Source organism: Thalassophryne amazonica, chromosome 3 (assembly GCF_902500255.1).
Source record: "Thalassophryne amazonica chromosome 3, fThaAma1.1, whole genome shotgun sequence".
In the NCBI taxonomy this organism is placed as follows: domain Eukaryota; kingdom Metazoa; phylum Chordata; class Actinopteri; order Batrachoidiformes; family Batrachoididae; genus Thalassophryne; species Thalassophryne amazonica.
Genome location: NC_047105.1, coordinates 109,546,836 through 109,574,625, shown reverse-complemented (window position 1 = coordinate 109,574,625; position 27,790 = coordinate 109,546,836). Strand labels below are relative to the sequence as shown.

General features: G+C 39.5%; 1 protein-coding gene across 4 annotated transcripts in view; it reads right to left on the bottom strand.

Moving 5' to 3' along the window:
• Window positions 1-10,110: 10,110 nt before the first annotated feature.
• mbd1b (methyl-CpG binding domain protein 1b) overlaps window positions 10,111-27,790 on the bottom strand; it is an 85,033-nt gene continuing 67,353 nt past the window's right edge. For 2 of the 4 annotated variants that reach the window (XM_034167288.1, XM_034167290.1), the window contains 6 exons: window positions 23,645-23,806; window positions 23,371-23,547; window positions 23,118-23,195; window positions 22,958-23,041; window positions 18,111-18,257; window positions 10,111-10,614 (listed from right to left, as the gene is read on the bottom strand). In XM_034167288.1, coding sequence (XP_034023179.1) covers window positions 10,141-10,614; window positions 18,111-18,257; window positions 22,958-23,041; window positions 23,118-23,195; window positions 23,371-23,547; window positions 23,645-23,806 — 1,122 coding nt within the window. In that variant the 3' untranslated portion in view covers window positions 10,111-10,140. The remainder of the gene's footprint in view (window positions 10,615-18,110; window positions 18,258-22,957; window positions 23,042-23,117; window positions 23,196-23,370; window positions 23,548-23,644; window positions 23,807-27,790) is intronic. The other 2 variants (XM_034167289.1, XM_034167291.1) reach the window with 1 other exon arrangement.

Genomic DNA, 27,790 nt, shown 5'->3' with positions numbered 1-27,790 from the left:
GCCTGCAGGTTGGGAAGCTGATTAGTAATTAAGCCAGGAAGTGTTTGCTGTTTATGTACACCTTTGAGTGGTCTCTCTGTGTGTAGAGTGTGGACTCACATAATGGTTCCTTCTTTCACAGACTCGGTTTGTTGCGGCCACCTGGGGGGTGTCGGCGGGGTCCTTGGGTCCGAATGGCTTCTGGCTCCGGACCGTTAGCGCTGCTGGGAGCGCACCGTATCACCACCACGCCAGACCGCACACTCTTTTGTTGTTTTGTATCACATCACTGTTATGTATTAAATTCAGTTAGCCTTTGTACCGTGCTCTGCTTATTTCATACTGGGTCCTTCAAATGCTGGTCGGTTCTCCGAGCTGCGTCCGACACATAACACAAATTCGTTATATTCTTTGAGGATACATGGTGAATAAAGGCTATTCTGATTCTGATTCTCATGGTCTAAAAGTCCTTCACGTGCCTTTTGGCAAACCCCAGGTGGGTTGCCATGTGCCTTTTATGAAGGAATGGCTTCCGTCTGGCAACTCTACCATACAGGCCTGATTGGTCGATTGCTGCAGAGATGCTCGTCCTTCTGGAAGGTTCTCCTCTTTCCACAGAGGAATGATGGAGCTCTGACAGAGAGACCAACTGGTTCTTGGTCACCTCCCTATATAAGTCCCTTCTCCCCCTATTGCTCAGTTTACATAGACGGACAGCTCTTGGAAGAGTCCTGGTGGATCCAAACTTCTTTGATTTACCAATAATAGAGGCCACTGTGCTCATTGGGACAGAAATTTTTCTGTACCCTTCCCCAGATTTGTGCCACTAGACAATCCTGTCTCGGAGGTCTACAGACAATTCCTTTGACTTCATGCTTGGTTTGTAATCTGACATGCGCTTTCAACTGTGGGACCGTAGATGTAGACAGGTGTGTGCCTTTCCAACCCACCCCAGGTGGACTCCAAAGCTATAGAATCAGGATGCACCTGAGCTCAATTTTGGGCTTCATGGCTGTGCATACTTATGTACATGTGATTTCTTAATTTTTTATTTTTAATAAATTTTCAAAAAGATGAATAAACTTTTTTCATATTGTCATTATGGGGTATTGTGTGTAAAATTGTGAGGAGGGGAAAAAAGGATTTGCATCCATTTTGGAATAAGACTGTAGCATAAAATGTGGGGAAAAAAATGAAGTGCTGTGAATACTTTCAGGACGCACTGTGTGTTTCAATTTCAATTATTTTTATTTATATAGCGCCAAATCACAACAAAGTTGCCTCAAGGCGCTTCACACAAGTAAGGTCTAACCTTACCAACCCCCACAGCAAGCACACAGGCGACGGTGGTAAGGAAAAACTCCCTCTGATGATTTGAGGAAGAAACCTCAAGCAGACCAGACTCAAAGGGGTGACCCTCTGCTTGGGCCATGCTACTGACACAAATTACAAAACAATTCACAAAACGAATATAAAGGAAATGTTGCCGGTGCACAGGACAGGAGGGTTTCAGAAATAGACACCACACCCATCTCTGGATGGAGCTGCACCTTAAACAGAGAGAAAAAAAAACAATCAGGCATCAGAAAGACAACAAATACAGTATGATTTGTTAGCATTAAGCAACAAGAAAAACAGAAGAAATACGAAGGTGATCGCTGGCCACTAGCCCTAAGCTTCACTAAAAGACCCAGACCCATTTAGATAAAGTCGAGGCCGCGGCACGCTCCGGTTCCTAATAAAATGAATTAGAAGAGTAAAAAGCATAATAACATACTATGTCAGTATGCTAGCCATATGAAACGGAAAATAAGTGTGTCTTAAGTCTGGACTTGAAACTCTCTACAGAATCTGACTGTTTTATTGATGCAGGGAGATCATTCCACAGAACAGGGGCACGATAATTGAAAGCTCTGTGACCTGCAGACTTCTTATTCACCCTAGGGACACAAAGTAGTTCTGCACCCTGAGAATGCAAAGCCCAGGCCGGTACATAAGGTTTAATTAGGTCAGCTAGGTAGGGAGGTGCCACTCCGTGAACAAGTTATAAGCTAGTAGTAGAACCTTAAAATCTGATCTCACAGGGACAGGACACCAGTGAAGAGATGCCAAAATGGGTGTAATGTGGTCAAAAGTCTGGCAGCAGCATTTTGAACCAATTGGAGACCCCTAATGCTGGACTGCGGTAAACCAGAAAATAGAACATTGCAGTAGTCCAATCTAGAAGAGACAAACGCGTGAATCAGGGTCTCAGCATCAGCCATAGACAGGATGGGACAAATCTTCACTATATTTCGCAGGTGGAAGAAAACAGTCCTTGTAATATCTCTAATGTGGAGGTCAAAGGACAATGTAGAATCAAAAATTACCCCAAAGATCCTCACTTTGTCAGTGTGATGTATGACACATGAGCCTCGGCTAAGTGTTAGCTGGTCAAATTGATGCCAATGTCTCAATGGACCAAGAACCATCATTTCAGTCTTATCAGAGTTTAAAAGTAGGAAGTTGCTTGACATCCAGCTTCTCACTGATGCACGGCAATCTTCTAAGGATTTTATGTGGATGAGATTATCGGCATGTATAAATGAGTATCATCAGCATAACAATGAAAGGTGATCCCAAAACGCCGCAATATGGACCCAAGGGGTGTTATATAAAGAGAGAAAACCAGGGGGCCTAAGACGGACCCCTATGGAACCCCAAATTTCATGTCACTACGGTTAGATGTAGTGTTACTGTACAAGACAGTGCGAACGACTGGTCAGGTATGACGTCAATCATGCAAGGGCACTCCCAGTAATCCCAAAATGATTCATTCTCCAGCCTATCGAGTAGAATATGATGATCCACAGTATCAAATGCAGCACTAAGATCTAACAGCACCAGAACCGTAGTGGTGTCCGAATCCATTGCAAGCAGATCATTCACCACTTTAGTGAGAGCTGTTTCTGTGGAATTATATTTTCTAAAAGCAGACTGCAGTGGCTCAAAGATTACGAGTATTCTCAGTAAGGTGGTGCAGGAGCTGCTGTGAAACCACCTTTTCCAGAAATTTAGAGCAAAATGATTTGATATTGGCCTATTGTTTTTCAATACACTAGGGTCAAGATTACATTGCGTAAGTAATGGTTTAATCACTGCAGATTTAAAACATTTAGGAAGAAATCCAGAAGTTAATGAGAAATTAATCATTTCCAGCAGTCGGCCCAAGAGTCGGTCACAGGTCCAATTTTGTTGGGGGGTGATTCTTAGACTACGGGCACTTATGTCCTTTGATCATATTGTATGAAAAAAAAAGGGGAAATTTCACACTTTTATAGTTTTTACAATTAAAGTGTGTTAAGAAATTTGTGCTAGTAGACTATGATGACTTTTTCACCTTTTTTCAGCATCATTATATGCAAATATTGCCGTTTTGTGCTTGTCCCACACCCAGACTTTTGATCTTCAATGATAAAAATGAATGGTAAAGAAATGTTTTTTCTCATGTTTTAAAATATCTCTGAATAAAATATCAGTAAAATAATCAAAACATAATTGGGGTATTCAATGTCATACAATTGTTGTGATTTTTTTTAAACAAAATGTAGTTGTCCCCACACTATTGCCGTAATTTCCACCACAACACTGTAATGTCCCTTTAAACAGTTTTTATGAAAGATTGTTTGGGTAGTTTCTATGGAGATAAACAGTGACATCAGAGCACATGTATATAGCACCAAATCACAACAAACAGTTGCCCCAAGGCGCTTTATATTGAAAGGCAATGGTGTGGTGGAAATTACATTTACAAGGCCAATAGTGCCCATAGTTAAAGAATCACCCTGAGATAGATGATGACTGGAGTGCAGTTTGAAGCAGAAATGAGGTGATAATTGGTAAATCGCAGATGACACTTAGAAATGACATTGCTGACGCTCCGAAATGATGGATGCGCAGTGCAGGAAGGGGGACCGTTCGGTCGGCGACACCAGAACTCTGCTGCAACTCTCGCTTGAGTCAAGGACCGCGAGATCCACAACTGTGAAACAGGGAATATACCTACCACACATGCCAAGTTTGGTAACAATCAGGCAATTAAAAAATAAGTCAAGATTTTTAGAATACAGGCTTCTTGGGGTCACTGCATAATGCAGAAGGCTTTTACAAAGTACAGTTCACTGAATTTAACCTTTGACCTTTTGTCCCCTAAAATGAATAGCTTTCTTGGAATCATACCAAGTTTGATGACAATCAGGAAGGAAGGGGGAAAATTCTTGTGCTCATAAGATTTGGGCAGACTGGTGGCTAAGTGATTAGTACTGGTGCCTCACTGCAAGGTCATGGGATCAGTTCCCACTATTTTGGTGTGGAGTTTGCATGTTCTCCCAGTGTCTGGGTGGGTTTTCTCTCACAATCAAAAACATACTTATTTAGGGTCTGCTCCTTTCTCTGCCCCTAAGCAGCATCTCTACATCTGGAGTTGGTCCGCGGGTTCCGGGCTGTGGTTGCCCACTGACCCTAGTGGTTCTCTATTCTATTCTTTAGAAAATATGCTCCAGTGACCTTGACCCCAAAGTCAAACAGCTTCTTGGGGTCAATACAGCTAACACACACACACACACACACATATATATATATATATATACATATATATATACACACATATATATATATATATATTATACAAATAATGGATGGTAAGGCATCAAACATAGAGAAATACTGGATACAGAAAAGTTATATTGGATGAGGCGTAGCCTCATCCAATACAACTTTTCTGAATCCAATATTTCTCTATGTTGGACGACTTGCCATCCATCGTTATGTTCTCCAACCCCCTCCAAAATTAAGCCGCACCTCAGCGTAAAAGTTTTGTAAAAAACCTGTCAAGTTACGTGTCAAGTTCTGTCCAGTGACAGTTTGTTGATTCAGCTCCAATTGCTGTGATCAACGATTTTGATGCGATGAATGCTTCTATGTCAGTAGCATGCTTGTCTACCTTCTTAGTGTTTTTGGCATCCTTGGAGTTCAATATTTCCACCAGTTCCTCCTCTGTGAACTCAGCAAACCTCGCTGGCAGACGATTTTCTGTTGTTGTTGACATGTTGCCATTTTTTCAACCAGAGTCTATCAGCAAGTTCCAGACCTTCGTATGCCGCGCCGATTGGCGAGCTGTTGGCAGTAAGCTCTAATGCTATTGGTAAGTGGGAACGATCCAATATAACTTTTGGTCCTAGCCTTTTTGGATCCAACATAACTTTCTGGTGCCAAGCATGCCAAAATACAGGTAAATGATGGACAGAAAGGCTAATCTGTGATTGCCTATTGCAATCTGAGTGGAGAACATATATATATATATATATATATATATGTATGTGTGTACATACATACGAGGTCTATTAGAAAAGTATCCGACCTTATTTTTTTCAAAACCCATATGGATTTGAATCACGTGTGATTACATCAGACATGCTTGAACTCTCGTGGGCATGCAAGAGTTTTTTCACGCCTGTCGGTTACGTCATTCGCCTGTGGGCAGTCTTTGAGTGAGGAGTCACCCACCCTCTCGTCGTTTTTTCATTGTTTAGGAATGGCTCAGAGACTGCTGCTTTGTTTGATCAAAATTTTTTCAAAACTAAGGCACAACTGAGTGGACACCATTCGATAAATTCAGCTCATTTTCGGTAAAAATTTTAACGGCTGATGAGATTTTGGTCTGGTAGTGTCGCCGTAAGGACGGCCCACGGTGCCTGACGGCAATCTGCGCTTCGAGGCGGCAGCGTCTCGCCGTTTCAAGTTGAAAACTTCCACATTTCAGGCTCTGTTGACCCAGGAAGTCGTCAAAGAACAGAGAACTTTCAGAAGAAGTCAGCAACGGACATTTTGTAATGAAAGAACGTGCGGGCAGAGTCGCATGTCGGGCCAGACCCGACCGCGGGGGGTCGCGACAGGAAAAACACCTCCGTTGGAAACCTTAACGGGCAAGTTGGAACATGCCCAAGCTGTTAAACAATTTCTCAGTTACTCACTTGTTGAAAGCCATCAAAAGCTGCCTGAATTTTACAAATGGTTTTCAACACGGAGGTGTTTTTCCTGTCGCGGCGCACGCAGATTCGCCGAGTCGTTTCCGTGACGACTCGGCGAATTTGTGCGCACGTCTTTCATTAAAAAATGTCCTTAAACAGTGGAATGTCCGCATAAAGTCCTCATGCCGGCCTCTTCTGAATCTTCTCTGTTCTCTCACGACGTCCTGGGTGAATTAAGCCTTAAATTAGGATGTTTTCAGGTCGAAACAGGCCGACGACGGGGCCTGGAAGCGCTGCACGATGTCCCGCTCCGTGGGAAGTCCTTACAGCGACAGAAACACCCCATAATCTCTCATCAGCCGTTACACTTTTCACTGAAAACTAGCTTAATTTCTTGAATAGTGTCCACTCAGATATTCCTCACAGGTCCAGAAAAAATGTTGATAAAGCAACGCGCGCCGTCTCGAGCAGCGTGTGAAACAAAGGAATTCAGCCGAGAGGGCGGGACCACATCTCACTCAAGGCCTGCCCACAGGGAAATGACGTCACCGACACGCGTGAAAAAACTCACGCATGCGCACGAGGATTCAAGCATGATTGGTGTAATTGCACGTCATTCAAATCCATATAGTTAAAAAAAAAATAAAAAGGTCGGTTTATTATCTAATAGACCTCGTATATACATATACACACACACACACACATATATATATATATATATATATATATATATATATATACACACATATATACAACCCCTGGCAAAATTTATGGAATCACTGGCCTCGGAGGATGTTCATTCAGTTGTTTAATTTTGTAGAAAAAAAGCAGATCACAGACATGACACAAAACTAAAGTCATTTCAAATGGCAACTTTCTGGCTTTAAGAAACACTATAAGAAATCAAGAAAAAAAGATTGTGACAGTCAGTAACGGTTACTTTTTTAGACCAAGCAGAGGAAAAAAATATGGAATCACTCAATTCTGAGGAATAAATTATGGAATCACCCTGTAAATTTTCATCCCCCAAACTAACACCTGCATCAAATCAGATCTGCTCATTGACATTGACCCTATGCCATGACATTGACCCTATGTGTCTTTTTGCAAGGAATGTTTTCAGTTTTTGCTCTGACAAGATGCATTATCATCTTGAAAAATGATTTAATCATGCCCAAACATCCTTGCAATTGTCCAAAATATCAACGTAAACTTGTGCATTTATTGATGATGTAATGACAGCCATCTCCCCAGTGCCTTTACCTGACATGCAGCCCCATATCATCAATGACTCTGGAAATTTACATGTTCTCTTCAGGCAGTCATGTTTATAAATCTCATTGGAACGGCACCAAACAAAAGTTCCAGCATCATCACCTTGTCCAATGCAGATTCGAGATTCATCACTGAATATGACTTTCATCCAGTCATCCACAGTCCACGATTGCTTTTCCTTAGCCCATTGTAACCTTGTTTTTTTTCTGTTTAGGTGTTAATGATGGCTTTTGTTTAGCTTTTCTGTATGTAAATCCCATTTCCTTTAGGTGGTTTCTTACAGTTCGGTCACAGACGTTGACTCCAGTTTCCTCCCATTCGTTCCTCATTTGGTTTGTTGTGCATTTTTCGATTTTTGAGACATATTGCTTTAAGTTTTCTGTCTTGACGCTTTGATGTCTTCCTTGGTCTACCAGTATGTTTGCCTTTAACAACCTTCCCATGTTGTTTGTATTTGGTCCAGAGTTTAGACACAGCTGACTGTGAACAACCAACATCTTTTGCAACATTGCGTGATGATTTACCCTCTTTTAAGAGTTTGATAATCCTCTCCTTTGTTTCAATTGACATCTCTCGTGTTGGAGCCATGATTCATGTCAGTCCACTTGGTGCAACAGCTCTCCAAGGTGTGATCACTCCTTTTTAGATGCAGACTAACGAGCAGATCTGATATGATGCAGGTGTTAGTTTTGGGGATGAAAATTTACGGGGTGATTCCATAATTTGTTCCTCAGAATTGAGTGATTCCATATTTTTTTTCCTCTGCTTGGTCTAAAAAAGCAACCGTTACTGACTGTCACAATCTTTTTTCTTGATTTCTTATAGTGTTTCTTAAAGCCAGAAAGTTGCCATTTGAAATGACTTTAGTTTTGCGTCATGTCTGTGATCTGCTTTTTTTCTACAAAATTAAACAACTGAATGAACATCCTCCGAGGCCGGTGATTCCATAATTTTTGCCAGGGGTTGTACATACATACATATACATACACACACACACATACATATATATACCTATCTATCTAAGATTTTTTTTTTTTTACAAAGTACACTCCAATCAGGCTAGGACAACTGAAGTTATCTCTTTCACAAGTGAAATGTCACATAAATGACTCCCTGCACATTAAGACCGCTGGCACCAAGGGGGGGGGAAATCAAAGGTCAACTCACTGGGAAAGGTTTATTTGCAAACAGACTTCAAAAACATATAGAAAATATGGTAAAGCAAAGGCTAAATACCATTAACTCACCCAATCAGTTTCATTTCTTGGGAAACATCTGTGGCACCACTTGGGAAAACCAAGAAGTTAGTCAGAATGTTGATGTTCAATATTTATCCTGTCGAGAAACATAACCTGACAACATGGTACAGAATGTGTCATTAGGGGGCTGACATGGCTACAACACTACATTAATTTTAGTTATTTTACAGACAGATAAAACATGTATAATGGAAGCTATATTAAATTTTTTTTTTAAGTGGTGAACCTTAAAAAAAAAAAAAAAAAAAAGAGAAAGAGAATTTCTTGATCTGTTACATATGTAAAAAGCATCTGCCTCTGCTCAAATGTTACAATTCTGGATATCTTGTCTTATACATTTACTCTGCAAAGTGAACACCATTATGTGATTTTGCAATATCTACTATACATATGTTTTAAGCCAAGATAATCTCCGTCTACAACACAGCATTATCACCATGCATTTTAATTACTTTACCTTAAAAGTTAGTCATCCCTACTGCATTAATCTTTTAAACATAATACTCTTATTCCAAGTGTAGTTCTCACAAAAGTCTGCTGTCGTGTTCACTCCAGAATTTCTTATAAGGTATTCATATCGGTTAAACACTTTCTCAGTTACACAGAAAGATATGAATTTTCATTTAATACACTGCATCCAGAAAGTATTCACAGAGCTTCACTTTTTGCCACGCTAGTCTTATTCCAAAATGGATGAAATACATTTTTTTTTCTGACAAAATTCTACACAATACCCCATAATAAAAATGAGACAAAAAATGTATTTTTGAGATTATTGTAAATTTATTAAAAATAAAAAACTAAGAAATTACATGTACGTAAATATTCACAGCCTTTGCCATGAAGCTCAAAATCAATTTGCAAACAACAAAAAATTTCATCTTGTCATTATGGGGTGTTGCGTGTAGAATTCTGAGGGAATTTTTTTTTTTTTAAATAAGACTAATATAAAATGCGGAAAAGTGAAGCGCTGTGAATACTTTCTGGATACACCGTAAGTTGCTAAATAAAGATGACTACAACGCAAAAGATTCACTAAGGTATTGCAGGTCAAGACACCGTAAACATATTCAAGTAAAAACACAATCAACAAAAAAAAATATATATGTATTTAGCTTGAACTTTAAGAAAAGATGAAAAATATCTACATGTTTTTTTGTTTGGGGGGGGGGGGGGGGTAGAGATGGCCGCTGGCCTTTAACTTAAACTATCCAGTACAAACAGTAACTTAAAAATCTGGTTGCTATGAACATTGTTTAATTTTGGGCTGAGACAAAATTGAGCCAAGGGCACACAGACATCTGGCCAGTAACCCGCAGCTATACCCATCACACTGACAAAGAAAAAAAAAACCCCCGAAAACCAACAACAAAAAACATTTAAGAAAACAAGATTCATCTACTATCCCAAGTTCATAACTTCTGGAATGTCTTTGGTGATTCTTATGGTAAATCATACTCTCACAATCCAGAGGTAAATCTGTAAAAATGATCTATATCAACATCAAAAGTAAGAAATCAAAAAGAAGAAGAAGAAAAAAAAAAACACAAAGTGGAGCAAGAGAGTTTTCCACTATGTGTATCTTTTAATGGAAGTCTTTGCTGATGATGAATTTGTCATTACCCACACAATGCTTTGCAGTTTGTACAGATGTTCACATTTTTCTTCACCAAGAAATCACACGTCGCTGCCCGTTTAAGGATGATGGGCTCTTTCTTATTGGGTGGCTCCTGACAGGGCAGCCCCTGGCACACAACGTATTTGTCCAAGTCCAAAAGCAGGCTGACGACTTCAGTGACAGAGGTCAAGCGTGGCGGGTGATTATCGTACAGTGGGTGGGTAACAAGCAGGGGCTGCTTTTGGACAGTGACCTGATAGTGGAAGCCTGGGTCAATCATCACCACGGTGTCAACCATGCTGGACTGTTTTGAACACTGGATCAGCTGCACCTGAGGACCCTCCATCAGTAAGGCGTACCATAGGATTGGCATGACAGAGGTGCGCAAAGCCTTTAGCAGCTTTAACAGCTGGCTTTCCATGTTTGCACCGCTCCCACTGCCTGGGTTATCAGCCAAACTGAAGATCTGTGTGATCTGAAACCAAGAAAAAGACAGACAAATGTCCACAATCCAATCCACTTTATTTATAAAGCACATTTAAACAGACTTGAGTCTCCAAAGTGCTGCACAGCAAAAGCATAGACACGCAAAATAGTAATAATAACAATAATAACAGTAAAATAGATAAGATAAAATACATAAATAAATAAAACCATGATAAAACGATAAATTTCAATAAAATAAAAATAAAATAAGACACAAGGACCGTACAACTCACGCGGTGTTAAAAGCCAAAGAATAAAAGTGGGCCTTAAGACGGGACTTAAAACACTCCACAGTGGGAGCAGATCGGACGTGTAGGGGCAGAGAGTTCCAGAGTCTGGGACCGACCACAGAGAAGGCTCTGTCCCCTCGAGTTTTAAGTCTCATCCTAGGCACCATGAGCTGGGACTGGCCCTCGGACCTCAGAACTCGTGCTGGAGTGTAAACCTGGAGGCAGTTGATGATATAATGCGGGGCCAGTCCATTCAGAGCTTTAAAAACAAACAAAAATGTTTTAAAATCAATCCTGAAACGCACAGGGAGCCAGTGCAGAGAAGCCAAAATTGGGGTAATGTGCTCACGCTTTCTGGGCCCTGTTAAAAGTCAAGCCACTGAATTCTGGACTAACTGCAGTCGGGAAAGTGCGTTATAGCTAATTCCGGAATAAAGTGCATTGCAGTAGTCTAAACGAGAAGAAATAAAAGCGTGCATGACTTGTTCAAACAAATTAATAGGGATATAAGGTTTCACTTTTGATAAAAGACAAAGGTAAAAAAAAAGAAGCTTGATTTTAAAACCGCGTTAACCTGTTTATCAAGTTTAAGATCGCTGTCTATGTTGACATCAAGGCTGGTGACTTTGGGACGCACAAAACTTTGGAGAGGTCCCAAGTCAAAGCGGGAATTGCCAAATAGAATTATTTCAGTTTTTCCCTCGTTAAGTTTTAAGTAATTCTGTGCTAACCAAGCCTTGACATCACCGAGACAGTCGAGAAGGGGTGTCAGGGGGCAGTGGTTACTTTTGAGAATCGGCATGTAAATTTGGCAGTCATCAGCATAAAAATGGTATGACATGCCATGTTTTCTAAATATCTCCCCGAGTGGGAAGAGATACAGAGCAAAAAGAATTGGGCCTAAGATAGAACCCTGGGGGACACCGCACTGCAGGGGAGCAGAAGAGGAGCAGGAGTCCCCCTGCCTCACAGAGGAGGACCTCCCACTCAAGTAAGACTCAAACCACTTCAAAGCAATCCCCCTGACACCCACACAGGTTTCCAAGCGAGATAAGAGAGCTGCATGGTCCACTGTGTCAAAAGCAGCAGTCAGGTCTAAAAGCACTAAAATAGCAGAGCTTCCTGCATCAGCTATTAAAAACAGGTCATGAAAAATCTTAAGTGCAGACTCTGTACTGTAAAACGTTTTGTAACCCGACTGAAACTGGTCTAAAATGCCATGTGCATCTAAAAACGGTTGAAATTGACCAAGCACGCATTTCTCCAAGATCTTGGAAACCAAAGGAAGCTTAGAAATGGGCCGATAATTTGCTAAAGTCACAGGGTCAAGGCCAGGCTTCTTAATCAGTGGCTGATTGTTTGGCACTGCCACAACAGATCAATTGTTTCAATCTCATACTGTCCTCTACATCTTCCTCTGTCACACCAAAAACCTGCATGTTCACCCTCAGCACATCCATAAACCTTCTCTTTGGCCTCCATATTCTTCTCCTGCCTGGTGATCCCATCTTCAGCATCCTTCTCCATATACCCTGGGTAACTCCTCCGCACATGTTCAAACCATCTCAGCCTTGCTTCTTTGGCTGTCTCCAAACCGTCCTAGCTATGTTAGGGGAGGTGAGGGTCTAGTGGTTAAGGCGTTGGGCTTGAGACCAGAAGATCCTCGGTTCAAATTCCAGCCTGACTGGAAAATCACTAAGGGCCGTTGGGCAAGGTCTTTAATACCCTACTGCTCCCGGTGTGTGGTGAGCACATTGTATGGCAGCACCCTCACATCTTGGAATGTGAGACATTATTTGTAAATAATGAGCGTCTGATGCTATATAAATGCAGTCCATTTATGTTGACCCTCTGATATCCTCCTGACAACTGGTATATGTTCATTCCTAATCCTGTCCACTCTTGTCATTCCCAAAGCAAATCACATCATCTTCAGCTCTGCCTCCTGTCTTTTTGTTAGTGCCACAGTCTGTAAACCGTACAGCATAGCTGGTCTCATTACTATCTTTGTAGACTTTCCCTTTTACCCTTGCAAATATTCTTCGGTCACAAATCACTCCTGCCACCTTTCTCCACCCACTCCACCCTGCCTGCATTCTCTTCTTCACCTCTCTACCACACTCTCCATTACTTTGGACAGTTGACCCCAAGTATTTAAACTCATCTACTTTCACCATTTCTACTCCTTGTAACCGCACTATTCCACTGGGCTCCCTCACATTCACACACATGTACTCTGTCTTGCTCCTACTGACTTTCATTCCCCTTCTCTCCAGAGTATATCTCCACCTCTCCAGAGTAGACTCAACTTGCTCTCTACTCTCACTACAGATCACAATGTCATCTGCAAACATCATAGCCCATGGAGACTCCTGTCTGATCTCATCCGTCAACCTGTCCAATACCACTGCAAACAAGAAAGGACTCAGAGCTGATCCTTGGTGTAATCCCACCTTCACCTTGAATGACTGTCATTCCTACTGCACATCTCACCGCTGTCACAAGTATCCATGTGCATATCCTGCACAACTTTTACATATGCCTGTCAATCCAGACTTCCTCATACAATACCACATCTCTTTTCTTGGCACCCTCTCATAAGCTTTATTTAAATCCACAATGTACGAGGGCTGTCAATAAAGTATAGGTCCTTTTTATTTTTTTCAAAAACTATATGGATTTCATTCATATGTTTTTACGTCAGACATGCTTGAACCCTCGTGCGCATGCGTGAGTTTTCCCACGCCTGTCTGTGACGTCATTCGCCTGTGAGCACTCCTTGTGGGAGGAGTCATCCAGCTCCTCGTCGGAATTCCTTTGTCTGAGAAGTTGCTGAGAGACTGGCGCGTTGTTTGATCAAAATTTTTTCTAAACCTGTGAGACACATCGAAGCTGGTTTTCAGTGAAAATTTTAACGGCTGATGAGAGATTTTGAGGTGATGCTGTCGCTTTAAGAACTTCCCACGGTGCGAGACGTCGCGCAGCGCTCTCAGGCGCTGTCGTCAGCCTGTTTCAAGCTGAAAACCTCCACATTTCAGGCTCTATTGATCCAGGACGTCGTGAGAGAACAGAGAAGTTTCAGAAGAAGTCGGTTTCAGCATTTTATCCGGATATTCCACTGTTAAAGATTTTTTTAATGAAAGACGTGCGGACGAGTCCGCGCGTCGGGACGCAGCGACGCGTGGTGCGGCAGCACAGGAAAAACACCTCCGTGTTGATAACCATTTGTAAAATCCAGGCGGCTTTTGATGGCTTTCAGTGGAGTGAGTATATGAGAAATTGTTTAACAGCTGGACATGTTCCAACTTGTCCTTAAGGCTTCCAACAGAGGTGTTTTTCCTGTGGCGGAGCGTCGCGGCGGCTGCGAGCCGACGCTGCAATCCGTCCGCACGTCTTTCATTAAAAAAATCTCCTTTAACAGTGGAATATCCAGATAAAATGCTGAAACCGACTTCTTCTGAAACTTCTCTCTTCTCTCACGATGTCCTGGATCAATAGAGCCTGAAATGTGGAGGTTTTCAGCTTGAAACAGGCTGACGACGGCGCCTGAGAGCACTGCACGACGTCTCGCACCGTGGGAAGTCCTTAAAGCGACAGTATCACCTCAAAATCTCTCATCAGCCGTTAAAATTTTCACTGAAAACCAGCTTAATTTTTCGAACCGTGTCCACTTCGATGTGTCTCACAGGTTTAGAAAAAATTTTGATCAAACAAAGCACCAGTCTCTCAGCAACTTCTCAGACAAAGGAATTCCGACGAGGGGCTGGACGACTCCTCCCACAAGGAGTGCTCACAGGCGAATGACGTCACCGACAAGAGTGGAAAAACTCACGCATGCGCACGAGGGTTCAAGCATGTCTGACGTAAAAACATATGAATGAAATCCATATAGTTTTTGAAAAAAATAAAAAGGACCTATACTTTACTGACAGACCTCGTAACTTCTGGCTTTTTCTATACTTCTCCATTAGTATTCTCAGAGCAAACATTGCATCTGTAGTGCTCTTTTTCAGCATGAAACCATATTGCTGCTCGCAGATCTTCACCTTTTTTCTAAGCCTAGCTTTTACGACTCTTTCTCATAACTTCATGCTGTGGCTGATCAGCTTAATGCCTCTGTAGTTACTGCAGCTCTGCATATCGCCCTTGTTCTGGAACCAGCACACTTCCTCTCCACTTCTCAGGCATCCTCTCACTTTCCAAGATTTTATTAAATAATTTTCCATGCCTCCACTGGGATGTCATCTGAACCAACTGCCTTTCCACTCTTCATAGCTGTCCTAACTTCACTGCACTTCCCGATTTTCTCTCTACAACATACAACCTTCTCTCCCTCTCATTTTCTTCATTCATCATTTTCTCAAAATATTCCTTCCACCTTTTCAACACACTCCACACTGTCCTTGCTTCTCAGCACATTGCCATATGCAGTGGTGGGCACAGCTAACCAAAAAGTTAGCTTCGATAACCATTACTCCGATAACTGAAAAGTTATCTTTTATGACGCTAAACTGCTAAAAAAATTTATCTTTCAGAGAACCGATAACTTTTAGTATTGATTCGGACGTGGCTACATCAAATTACACTGTCGCCTTCTGATAAACCAGTTTCACTTTCACTTTTCATAGCTGGGTAAATTCAAGGATCACAACCAGGGCTGTGAAATGAAAATTGTGAAATGTGAGGAAAATTTGCAGGGGGTCTGGGGGGCATAGGCCCCCAGGAGCCAGGGATCCCAGGAACCAAATTAATTTTTTATCAAATGATACATTTTCAGCATCTCTTGGAACTTAAAATCTCAAAATTAGTGCATATTTAAATGACCCTGTATTCAACCTTTCATTTGAATCGTCAATGATCATGTTGAAATAAAAATATGTGAAAGTAGGACCTGGAATGATTTTCCTTTTAACTGTAAACCAAATTATGCATCAACTCAGAACAATTAAACGACATGAAATTCATGAAGACTGAAAAGACTGTTAAAGCATTTCAAAAACCACAGCTAAAGCTTGGAGAATAGTTTGAAAATCATGGTAAAATATCAATAAGATACCTTACAGTAAAAAAGCAACATATTCTTGTGCAAATTCCTGTAAATCCACTCAAAGCCACAGTGTCTTTCTTCCCATGAAAAAAGTCTACATTAATAAAAACTAATTTACATTATTGTGTAAATTCCTGTAAATCCACTCAAAGCTTTTTTCCCATGAAAAAAGTCTACATTAATAAAGTCTCATTTATATTATTGTGTAAATTCATGTAAATCCATTCAAAGCCACAGTCTTTTTTCCCAATGAAAGAAAGTCTAGATTAATGAAAAAAGTCACATAATCTTGTCTAAAATCCTGTTTATTTTCCAGAGAGAGAAAAATTCTTACTGCGTTTTCTGAGGGCACAGTTCACTTTTCCGGTTTCTTTTATCTTTCAGATGTGTTGATGAAGCCAGCGACAAATCCACGTATTCTTGTCCTTATCAGAATTTTTCAAACTGTCTTTCTCGCCATCTTCTCTCTGACGTCGGTCCATGACAGAGACATGCTGCATAATTCTTCTTTTAAAAACTTTAGAGCTCTAAAGATTTGCAATGTCCACATGCTACATTTAGCTTTAGCGTCTTGCAGGAGCCACACAGCGTCGCTGCAGCAACCAACCAGTCCCGCTTTATGACAACTGTCGCAACAGCCAGGCTTTGAGAGAGGGATTTTTCTCCTCGAAACTCCGCAGATTCGAGGACACTGATTTGTATCTGTAACACACAGAGCAGTGTCTGCGGACCGCCGCAGTCTTCTAAAACTTGCACGCTGTCGAAAAAAAGAACACTTTGCGATAGACATTTTAAAAACTCAGTGACGATCACAATTACAACACTAACACCTCCCCATGATGAAATCTGCAGAATTTTGCAGATCCGCAGCGTTTTCACAGCCCTGCACAAACACATAAAAACGCACGAAAAAGAATTAATAAAAAAATAGAATCCCAAACAGTCATCATCTTTCAAAAGCAGTAAAACACAGTATTAGAAGTCAGTTTATCTCTGTATTATATACACCGTCATTTATGAACTAAAAAGCTGCTGCTTTTTTCGCATGCTTTGAACCCTGCGACTTAACCAAAATACGTCCATTAATGCATTGATTGGCAGAGTAAAAGACACATAGTAAATATAAATTCTCACCTGTTAGTTTCAGTGGGATTCAGCTGAAGAAATAATCCACATAAAGCACCCCTTTTTTTAAAATCCAAAACAGTGTCTAAACGGCGAAGAAAAGTCCCTCTGTACACAGCTGCACCATGAGAGCTCCTCTCCCCCACCGAGTCTTAGTGATTAAATTATACCGTCAGCCACAAAGAAATAAAATAAAATAATGTTAAAATTAGTCCGTTAGTCCGTTTTGTTTTGTGTCGAGCGGACTCACTCACTGTAACATCCAAAGTGAATGAACTACACTACCCACAATGCTCCCTGCGTCGACCAGCCAATCAAGTTTTGTGCTTAATGATGACATCATCAGCAAGCGACATGCAGTCAGTCTGCCACAAACACACAACAGACAGACTAAAATGTTTGATTTTAGGGTTTACAAATTTTTTTACCGTTAAACTTTGTTCACAAGAAAATGTTATTGGACTGAAAGTGAACGGAACTAAATTTATCAGAAGATAATTGGTCTGATGATGGTTTTAAAACTTATCTGAAAAGTTAATCTGCTAACAAAAACATTAGCTTTGATAATTATCTGTTATGGAATTACCTGAACTGTGCCCACCACTGGCCATCTGCATCTTTTATCACCCTAAACTACTGCACATATGCTTTCCTGAACATCATCCTTCCATCACTAAGTTTCATGGTCTTCCTTCCACTGTCCAGATTTCACACCCAGCATGTTCCAAGCTGTCTCCCTCACCACATCTGCAGCCCTTTTCCAACTGCCCAAAATCCCTTCACCTCCACCCAGTGCATGTCTCACCTACTCCCTGAATTTCACACAAGCTTCCTCCTTAGGCTTCCACAATACTACTAAAAATAAATTAAACAAACCCATAGGATTTAAATTATATATTCTTCATCTAGTTAATCTACTTTAAAATAATATATGGAAATACTTCATCTTAGTCTCATGTTGATCAAAATTATGATTACAGGTTTTGGTGAACCCCAACAATTTTCAGCCTTCAAAATTGGCTTTCCTAATTTTGGGAATGAATAACTTAGGCTGAAGACGTCAACCTCCAGAAGGACAGTTACCATGGGAAAGTCATCGTCGTCCTCCTCCTCTTCCTCATCCTCCTCCTCCTCATCATCTTCATCATCCTCATCATCTTCTTCTTCAACATGCTTTTTGACATCTCCAACTATGTCAGATTTTTCTCCACCCAATCGGGATTGTTGAGCCTGGAGAACAAGAACATATCTATAACCTGAACTATAAAGAGTAATCATGTACATACCATACACCACATGCATGTCAGATGACAGAAGTATGAAAATTTAGCAATTATAAGATGTAATGGGACAGAGAACTGAACAAGTATGCATCTATGCAGTAACAAAACAGAGCCATAACAACATTAATTAATTAATAATAATAATAAAATAATAGTTTTAACTAATTAACCACTAATTAGTTTCTTTTTGTTGAATAGATTGTAGTTGGTTATTGACAACAATGGTCTACAAGCCAAAATGTTTCAAATATAATTACAGTCAAACTTTACAAATCTTGGGCCACTGAGAATGAAAGTGATGGCTGAAATTGTTGAACACCTCTAGTTTTTAAGATATGATACTGGGTGAGCACATGCGGCCCTGACCTAGGGATTTTAATTTTAAACTTTGACTGAATATAGCAATAAACATTAGGTAAACAGGTCCAATCACATTTACTTCAGGTGCAGTACGAAAATGGAGCCTATCCATGCTTGCAGACTACTGCTGGACAGTAACAAGATATGTTCCATTTAATGACTACAACAGACAGGCCAAGAAGCGCCAAGTAGACACTAAATAAGAACTGATATCTACAGTGGTTTGCAAAAGTATTCAGCCCTTTGGTATTTCACGTATTTGAATTTGTTTATGGCATTTCAAATACAAAAGTAAATCAGGCTTCTCAATAAAAAAAAATTCTAAAATTATCTTCCTTAGACTCAAACTGAAAGTAAATCTCTACAACTTGATATAAATTAATTAAAAATATAAAAGCCAAGATGATGGGTTGCATAAGTAATCAGCCCCTTTGGTATAATACCTGTAAATAATCAGTTTTATTGCCAGTTTTCTTAAGTCAGGGGATGGATACATGAACATTTCCAAGTCACTGAATATGTCTTGAAGTTTATTTACATTAGTTATGAAAAATACAAACAGTATGGCGCTGTACATATGCATGCACAGTAACTCAGTTTTTGAGAACTGTCTCCACACAGATTTCCCACAGAGTACCATACTATTTGTATTTCTTCATAACTGATGTAAATAAAGTTCAAGACATATTCAGTGACTTGGCAATGTTCATGATGTTAACAAATAACATCTTTTGCTGATTTTTAAAGTATTGCAAAAAGAGAACAGGTGAAATATTATACACTGAGCAAAAATAGAAACACTTTTTGCTGATATTTTTCATGAGCTGAACTCAAAGATCTAAAGCATTTTCTATATACACAAAAGACCTATCTCTCTCAAATATTGTTCACAAATCTGTCCTGTGTTAGTGAGCACTTCTCTTTTGCCAAGATAATCCATCCCACGTCATAGGTGTGGCATATCAAGATGCATGTATTAATTTATGCAGCACTGTTACAAATTTCCATTTTGTTTAGGTTGCCATTTACATGTACAGTTGGACAATTAATTATGCCTTAATATCAATGATTTAATGTATTTAAAACATTTTAATGTTAGGTCAAAAGCTTTTTTTCTTCAGCAATCTGGCTCCAGGCTAAAGCTACCTCATTCTGACCCTTAGCAATAATTAGGAAAGATGACCATGGCTACACTCTTCAGCTAAATGAAAAATGCTCATATTGACAGCAGATATGACGGTGGCAACATTTTATTTTATTTTTGTGTAATAATTTGCTCAACACAGTGAACAATAGGGGGCGCCACCCTCCCAACAGAATTCTATTGTATTAGTGCATTCTATTTCATTTTTAATATCTTTTGTTACAAAATTCAGTTTAGAGTGTTTTTAGTCAATGTAACATGTTTCTCCACAAGACTAAATAAAGTCAAATATTTAATGAAGAAACTCATTTTCTCATAAATATTTACAAGATGCAAATCTTTCTGTAGACAGTGGAGCCCTAATCCAGGATACAACAGACACTAGTTGCTGTTTTGTGGCATACGTTATCATGCTTTGTCATATAATTAATATAATGTATTTTAGATTTGCAATGTTTCTAAACAACTTTACCAAAACATTTTAAGAATGTCTAAATGTGTTTTTAGAAAAGAAAGAAAAAAAAAAAAAAAAAATCTGTTAATGTTAGCTTAGCCCTATTAACTCAGATAATGTTTGAGCAATGTACTTTTAACCATACACAATGTTCCTTCTTCTATGCTCCCTGTGCAGCTTGTCCTGCTTTGCAGTTAAAGGCTTTTATTTTTAAGGAAAATGTTGTCAGTAGTAGATTGACTCATTTTGTGCTTGTTGCTGTAAAAGAGAAACAGATTTTTCAGCAAAAGCTCTGCTTACTTTTGTTTGCACACATACGGGGAGGTTTTGTGAACCAGCGTAGTTGTAGTGTCAACTGCATACCAGTTGCACAAAATGTGCAGTGGTACCATACAGCCTATATGCAAATGAATGTGTCATTTGTCATCAAAATAATACAAGCTGTAAAAACGTATGGGCAAGAGGTGCATATTATCCCCTGAGACCCAGCCCATTCATTATGTCCTCTGTGGTGGACAAAAAAATATACAATACACAAAACCTTGTTCAATTTTTTTTGTTACCCGAGGCCAACATATGGCCATCGGGTATTGCGAAGACCTGGCACCCGTCTGTCTATCCGTCCGTCCATCTGTCTGTGTACAGCAGAAGTTTTATTACTGCCACATTCTTCAAATTCCCAGGGAACATTCTTGGGTCACAGACCTTGGACAAGTTCAAAGATGGCTAACCTTGACATATTTTAAGATGTTAAAAGGTCGCATTCTGTACCTAATTTTATGGCATGATCTCGCAGACATTAGCATGGTGACGTCACCTCCTGGTGTCGCTAACTGCGTGTATTTATAAATTGTTTAGGTTTTTGTTACACACTATTATCATTATCATTTTATTTTATTATTACTTCTAATGTATTTGTTTTTTAAATGGATCACAATAGAAATAAGTGTTTTCACTTTCTTATGTCAACCATGTATTTTTAACATATTTAAATTTACATGATGTACTTACATTGAACTTACTAAATAAAATCACTCACGCTTTTAATATATAGATGATTTATGCCCCCCCCCCCCGCTGGAATGGCGTGAGTCTAGAATGTAATTATCAACGTCCATTGCTCAGTGTTGTTAGCTAATATCCATAGTTTCTCGGAAAATATTAGTCCTATCAACTTCATCCATTTTGACAGCATTCATCCTTGACACAAATACACAAATAAATAAGCATACCAAATGACAAATGTCAGCTCTCCCCAGTTTGTCCATCATCTAAGTTATACGCATGCACACACATGCACCCACCACACAGATTTTTTTTCCTTGTCTGCATTCTGCTGCAAGCAGGTGCTTTTACTTTTACACACCCACAAACAGAGACATGGTGGAAGACATCAAATGCATTACACTTTTCACGCATGGTAACGGCAACATGACACTTAACTAAACCAACTGAAATACAAAAAGACATTAAATCAATAATACTAACACTGTTAAACTAACATGAACCACAATAACATTTAAAACCCCAAACTCCCATGGTGCATTGCGACACAATGTCCACTATTCACCATTGTTAGCCAATATCGCTAATTTCTCCAAAAATATTAGTTCTATCAAAATATTGTTGTCACAGTGTTCATCCTTCACCCAAAATACATAGGTACACCAAATGGCAAATGTCAGCTCTTCCAAGTTTTTCCGTGATCAAAGCCACACACACACACACACACACACACACACACACACACACACACACACACACACACACACACACACACACACACACACACACACACACACACACACACACACACACACACACACACACACACACACACACAGAGGCCACTTGGCTATTATAGTATAGATTAACCCAACTTAATTCATGTTACAACTGTAATTTGTCATTAAATAAATAACACATTCATATGTTGTCACAATAAAATTACTGCAATGTAATTTTAATGTTTTTAAAAGTGTGTTGTGCAACAGGGACAATCAAATATTTAACCATTTTAATAATATCTGAAAAGTATTGCTGTTGTGCTCAAAATGAGTAGGGATGCAATATGAAAGGAAAAGTTCCAGCATTTTTGAACATGGGCCTATTTTTATATTTGTGGTCAGGAAAACCATCACATATCATGCCATTTCGCAACTTTTAAATGGACATGTCAACGCTGCACCCTCTGGGAATAAACTGTCAACACTGCCTGGAGCAGGAAGAGAACTGTGCTTCATATGTTTGGTTCAAATAAATATGAACAGCGATCAAATTCAAATGATCTAAATATTCCACTATTACTTTGAAAAGTCATGGTGAGGAGAGCAGCCTTTCTAGTCAGTGGTTTTGTTTCATGGTTCATAACATGTCTAATCATATTTTAGCATATTCAGAGGCATATTTTTCATTTGCTCCATACACTTACTACAAATATCTGGTTTTACCAGTTTCGGCCCAGATGGTGATAATGATCAAAATAAATACTGGACTGATTAAAATTTCTATTCCTGAGTGAAAAGCTGAAGCCAAAACAATTCAAAGCTAAAAATGCTGAAGCTCTTGTTTAAAGCAACTGAACAGTAAAGGTTCAAAAAAAAAAAAAAATATATATATATATATATATATATCATATTTAGTTCTGATCATTACATAAAACATATGTGGTAAAATAATAGAAACTTACGAGTTCCGAGCCATTGCGGTTGCTGATGTGTTGGGCTCTGCTGCCAGGTATTCCATTCCAGCATACAGGATCTACATTAGTTACCTATTGAACAACAATATGTAGTTAATCTAGGTGTCCACATAAAACTACCCACGTGGATAAAAATATATTTTCAAACCTGCACAGGTGATTGGTTCTTCAAATTCAAATCATAAAACTGTTTGCTACTGCTGGCAGGCTGAAGAATCCAGTTACGCTACAAAGGTCAAATGTACACAATGTTAAAAGAAACCACATGGCGTTACTGAAGTTTTTGTCAAAATGTGAGACTTTTTTATATACACAGGAGAATCAAAAACAGCTGAGCAAACAATTAAAAGTTTTATTCCATATACTTTCTTGAACATCAAAGTCACTGTCTGGACACTTACTGACTGCAGGTTGCTCTCATCCTCATCATTGTCATCCAATCCTATTTGTGACCCTTTGATTTTCTTTATATTTGCCTTTCGACTGTATGTGTAATAAGGTCTTGGTCTGGCCCCCTGTGGTGAGCCTTCAGGAGGCCCGTGGTCATTGTCTTCCATCTGAAATGGCAACAAGTGTCTCTGCCAAATACAAGCATGCATGTAATTAAAATCACAGCTGTGACATCCCTGTCACACACAACAAATGAATTAATAATTCCAGTTTCCAAAGGCCTACCATTGCCTGTCTCTGACACTGACGCAGACGACACTTCTGTCTCTTTTTATTGCTGCCTCCAAACTTAGGTTTGTCTACACAGAAATCGCAAGTGCCGCAGTCTTTCCTGCAGAGACAGGCTTTGCATTCTCCACAGGAACGCCGCTTCCGTTTCTTATGCCACTGAAAGCAATGATAATTAGACTATTTAGCACAAAGATGACATTGTGTAACAATCAAGTGAATATACGCCACTACTGCGCATTTTTTGTGCACAACATATGAAGAGAAACTGACATTCTGGTAAAAGAATGTTTTTGGGTTTTATTTTCTTTTTTCTACCAGTGAGAAACTGCAGAGGTTGCAGTCGTAAATCTATTCACTAGGATGAAGCATGTATACATGACGGATATATGAGGTTTCTTAAAATGATGCTGTAAACCTACAATAAATAAATAATAGATAAGATTGTCCGCACGTGAAAAATGAATAGAACACAATTATAAGAGTTGTTGTGCTTTTATATGGTGGACAACCTCCAATTTCTCCCACAGGTGTTCATTTACAGAATGACACCCCGCTGTACCCAGGCAACAGGATTTTCTTCAAAACAAGAGCTGAAGGTTCAGCTACAATTTGCCAGAAGGGACATCTGAGATGCAATCCTAGATTTGATGTTTTGGTGAAAATCCTCCTCTATACCACTTCTTCATGAAGCTGTATAACTGGGATCCAAAATGCAAAACATGCACTATGCATAATTTCTCCAATCACAGCCACATGAACCTATAACTTCTTCTGGGTTGTCTGGGTGTCTTGGTGGCTTTCCTCACTCTTCTCCTTCTTGTCACTCAGTTTTGGAGAACTGTCTAGTCCACACAGATTTACCTTAGAGTGCCATACTGTTAGTATTTCTTCATAACTGATGTAAATAAAGTCCAAGACATATTCAGTGACTTGGAAATGTTCATGTATCCGTCCCCTGACTTGTCAAGAAAACTGGCAATAAAACTGATTATTTACAGGTATTATACCAAAGTGCTCCATTACTGATACAACTCATCATCTTGGATTTATATTTTTTAATTAACTTACAGTAGTGTTCAGAATAATAGTAGTGCTATGTGACTAAAAAGATTAATCCAGGTTTTGAGTATATTTCTTATTGTTACATGGGAAACAAAGTACCAGTAGATTAATTAAATTCTCACAAATCCAACAAGACCAAGCATTCATCATATGCACACTCTTAAGGCTATGAAATTGGGCTATTATTAAAAAAAAAAAAAAAAAAGTAGAAAAGGGGGTGTTCACAATAATAGTAGTGTGGCATTCAGTCAGTGAGTTCGTCAATTTTGTGGAACAAACAGGTGTGAATCAGGTGTCCCCTATTTAAGGATGAAGCCAGCACCTGTTGAACATGCTTTTCTCTTTGAAAGCCTGAGGAAAATGGGACGTTCAAGACATTGTTCAGAAGAACAGCGTAATTTGATAAAAAAAAGTTGATTGGAGAGGGGAAAACTTATACACAGGTGCAAAAAAATTATAGGCTGTTCATCTACAATGATCTCTAATGCTTTAAAATGAACAAAAAACCAGAGACGCGTGGAAGAAAACAGAAAACAACCATCAAAATGGATAGAAGAATAACCAGAATGACAAAGGCTCACCCACTGATCAGCTCCAGGATGATCAAGGACAGTCTGGAGTTACCTGTAAGTGCTGTGACAGAAGACGCCTGTGTGAAGCTAATTTATTTGCAAGAATCCACCGCAAAGTCCCTCTGTTAAATAAAAGACGTGTGCAGAAGAGGTTACAATTTAACAAAGAAGACATCAATAGGGCAACAACAACACAATGACCCCAAGCACACTAGTAAACAAGCAAAATCTTGGTTCCAAACAACAAAATTAATGCCTCGCAGATGTGAAGAAATCATGAAAAACTGTGGTTATACAACTAAATACTAGTTTAGTGATTCACAGGATTGCTAAAAAAGCAGTTTGAACATAATAGTTTTGAGTTTGTAGCGTCAACAGCAGATGCTACTATTATTGTGAACACCCCCTTTTCTACTTTTTTTACTAATAGCCCAATTTCATAGCCTTAAGAGTGTGCATATCATGAATGCTTGGTCTTGTTGGATTTGTGAGAATCTACTGAATCTACTGGTACCTTGTTTCCCATGTAACAATAAGAAATATACTCAAAACCTGGATTAATCTTTTTAGTCACATAGCACTACTATTATTCTGAACACTACTGTATATGAAGTTGTAGATATTTGCTTTCAGTTCAAGTTCAAGGAAGATAATTTTAGAAAATTAGATTTTTTTTTTTTTTTTGTATTTGAAATGGCATAAACAAATTTAAATGTGTGAAATATTATTCTGAACACTACTGTATATGAAGTTGTAGATATTTGCTTTCAGTTCAAGTTCAAGGAAGATAATTTTAGAAAATTAGATTTTTTATTTTTTTTTTGTATTTGAAATGGCATAAACAAATTTAAATGTGTGAAATACCAAGTGCTCCAATACTTTTGGAGGGCACTGTACAATACTGTGCAAAATCCTCAAGCACCATAGGCCCAGTGTCCATATAGTCCTGTTTTTTCTATTAGAAAAGCACTGAGAAAGTACCACAAATGCGTCATCTCAGCAATTTCACTAAGCAGACAGCAATTTCTTTTGGCTTGCCCTGTTATTGTGGTTTTTGTTTTGTTTTTGTTTTTTTTTTGTTGTTGTTTTTGTATTGTGTTTTTACTCCCAACATGACAGCAATTCCAAAGTGTGAGTTTGAATACAAAAAGGTTTTGTATTTTTGCATTAACAGTTTTTTTTATTACATAGAGACTTCAAAATTATACCGTGATATAAATTTCCAGCCATACCAACAGCCCTAGGTCAAGGCAGCATGGTGGCAAAGTGGTTTGTGCATTTGTTTCTAGAGCAGAAGGTTCCCAATTCAAGGCCACCCCTGCTCACTCTGTATGGATTGTGGAACTGTTTCAGGAAGGTAAGACTTGTGCTAAATAAACATGCAGACCTGAGCACTGTTGGGGTTAGAGGCTCACTTTTTTTTTTTTCAGGAATACCACGGGCCACAGGATTCACGTGGGATTCCCACGGGATGGGAGTCAACTTTGCTATTTATCACGTGATTGGGACGGTACAGGATTAAAAGTTCACGAGAGCCGACGGGAGCCACCGTGCTGTCATTTGGGCAGTCAATTTTTGATAAAAGGCCGAAAAAGTAGCGGGCCGCTTTGCTTAAAGCTGTCTAAAATTAGGACTGGGTCCGATCACTGCAGCCACCTGTGTGTTTGTGTGAGTCGGCTGGCTGTGAGGTGGGAGGGGGTATGAGCAGCTTCAGTCAGTGCAGAGTGAGAGAGCGCACAGAGCACAGAGACGAAGCAACACGTTAAGAAAACAAACAAATCTGTGGCGCTGCCTTTGTTTCTCCCTGGACTGATCTGACAGCACGTCCTGTTCACACCATGTGTGCGTGTCGGTGACAGTTAAACTGAATTTATGAGATGAAATAAATGGTCAAAATTCCTTTAAAAATTACAATACAGGAATGAACGGAATAAAATAAAATAAAATAAAAAAACAATGTGGTGAAACTCTGCAGTGATGTTCAGGAGCAGAAATCACATAAAGCAGGTGAGATCATAAAGCAGGTGAGAGCTCTGAACTTGTTATTTTCCAAAGATATTTATTTTATGGCCCAGTCACATGGCACACGATGATTCCTGAACAAAGGGATAAAGTAAAAAAAAAAGAAGTCAATTCATTTTGAAAAGGTGGACCAAAGAGCCTTATCACCCAATAGCCAGCTAAGCAAGAGCGAAAAAGGGACAAAAGAGGAACTTAACAAAACCGAAGCAAACGATCTCGATGCTTTAAATGAAATGCGCCTGGAGTCACAGCTGGAGCAGTGTGTGTCTGCATCTCTGTGTTCCAGGACTCGGCGCTGGAACGGAGCTCAGAGCACCTCAGTCCTGGAGAAACTGCAAACAGAAGTTGTGGAGATCTGCGCGCATGTTGGTGGACCCACCTGCTCTGGTTCCTCGTCTAAAACAAAAGAGGGATCATCTACTCATCAGAAACCACACTGTCTGACGACACGCTATGCGCGCCGTCTTCCTCCAAAAAAAAAACA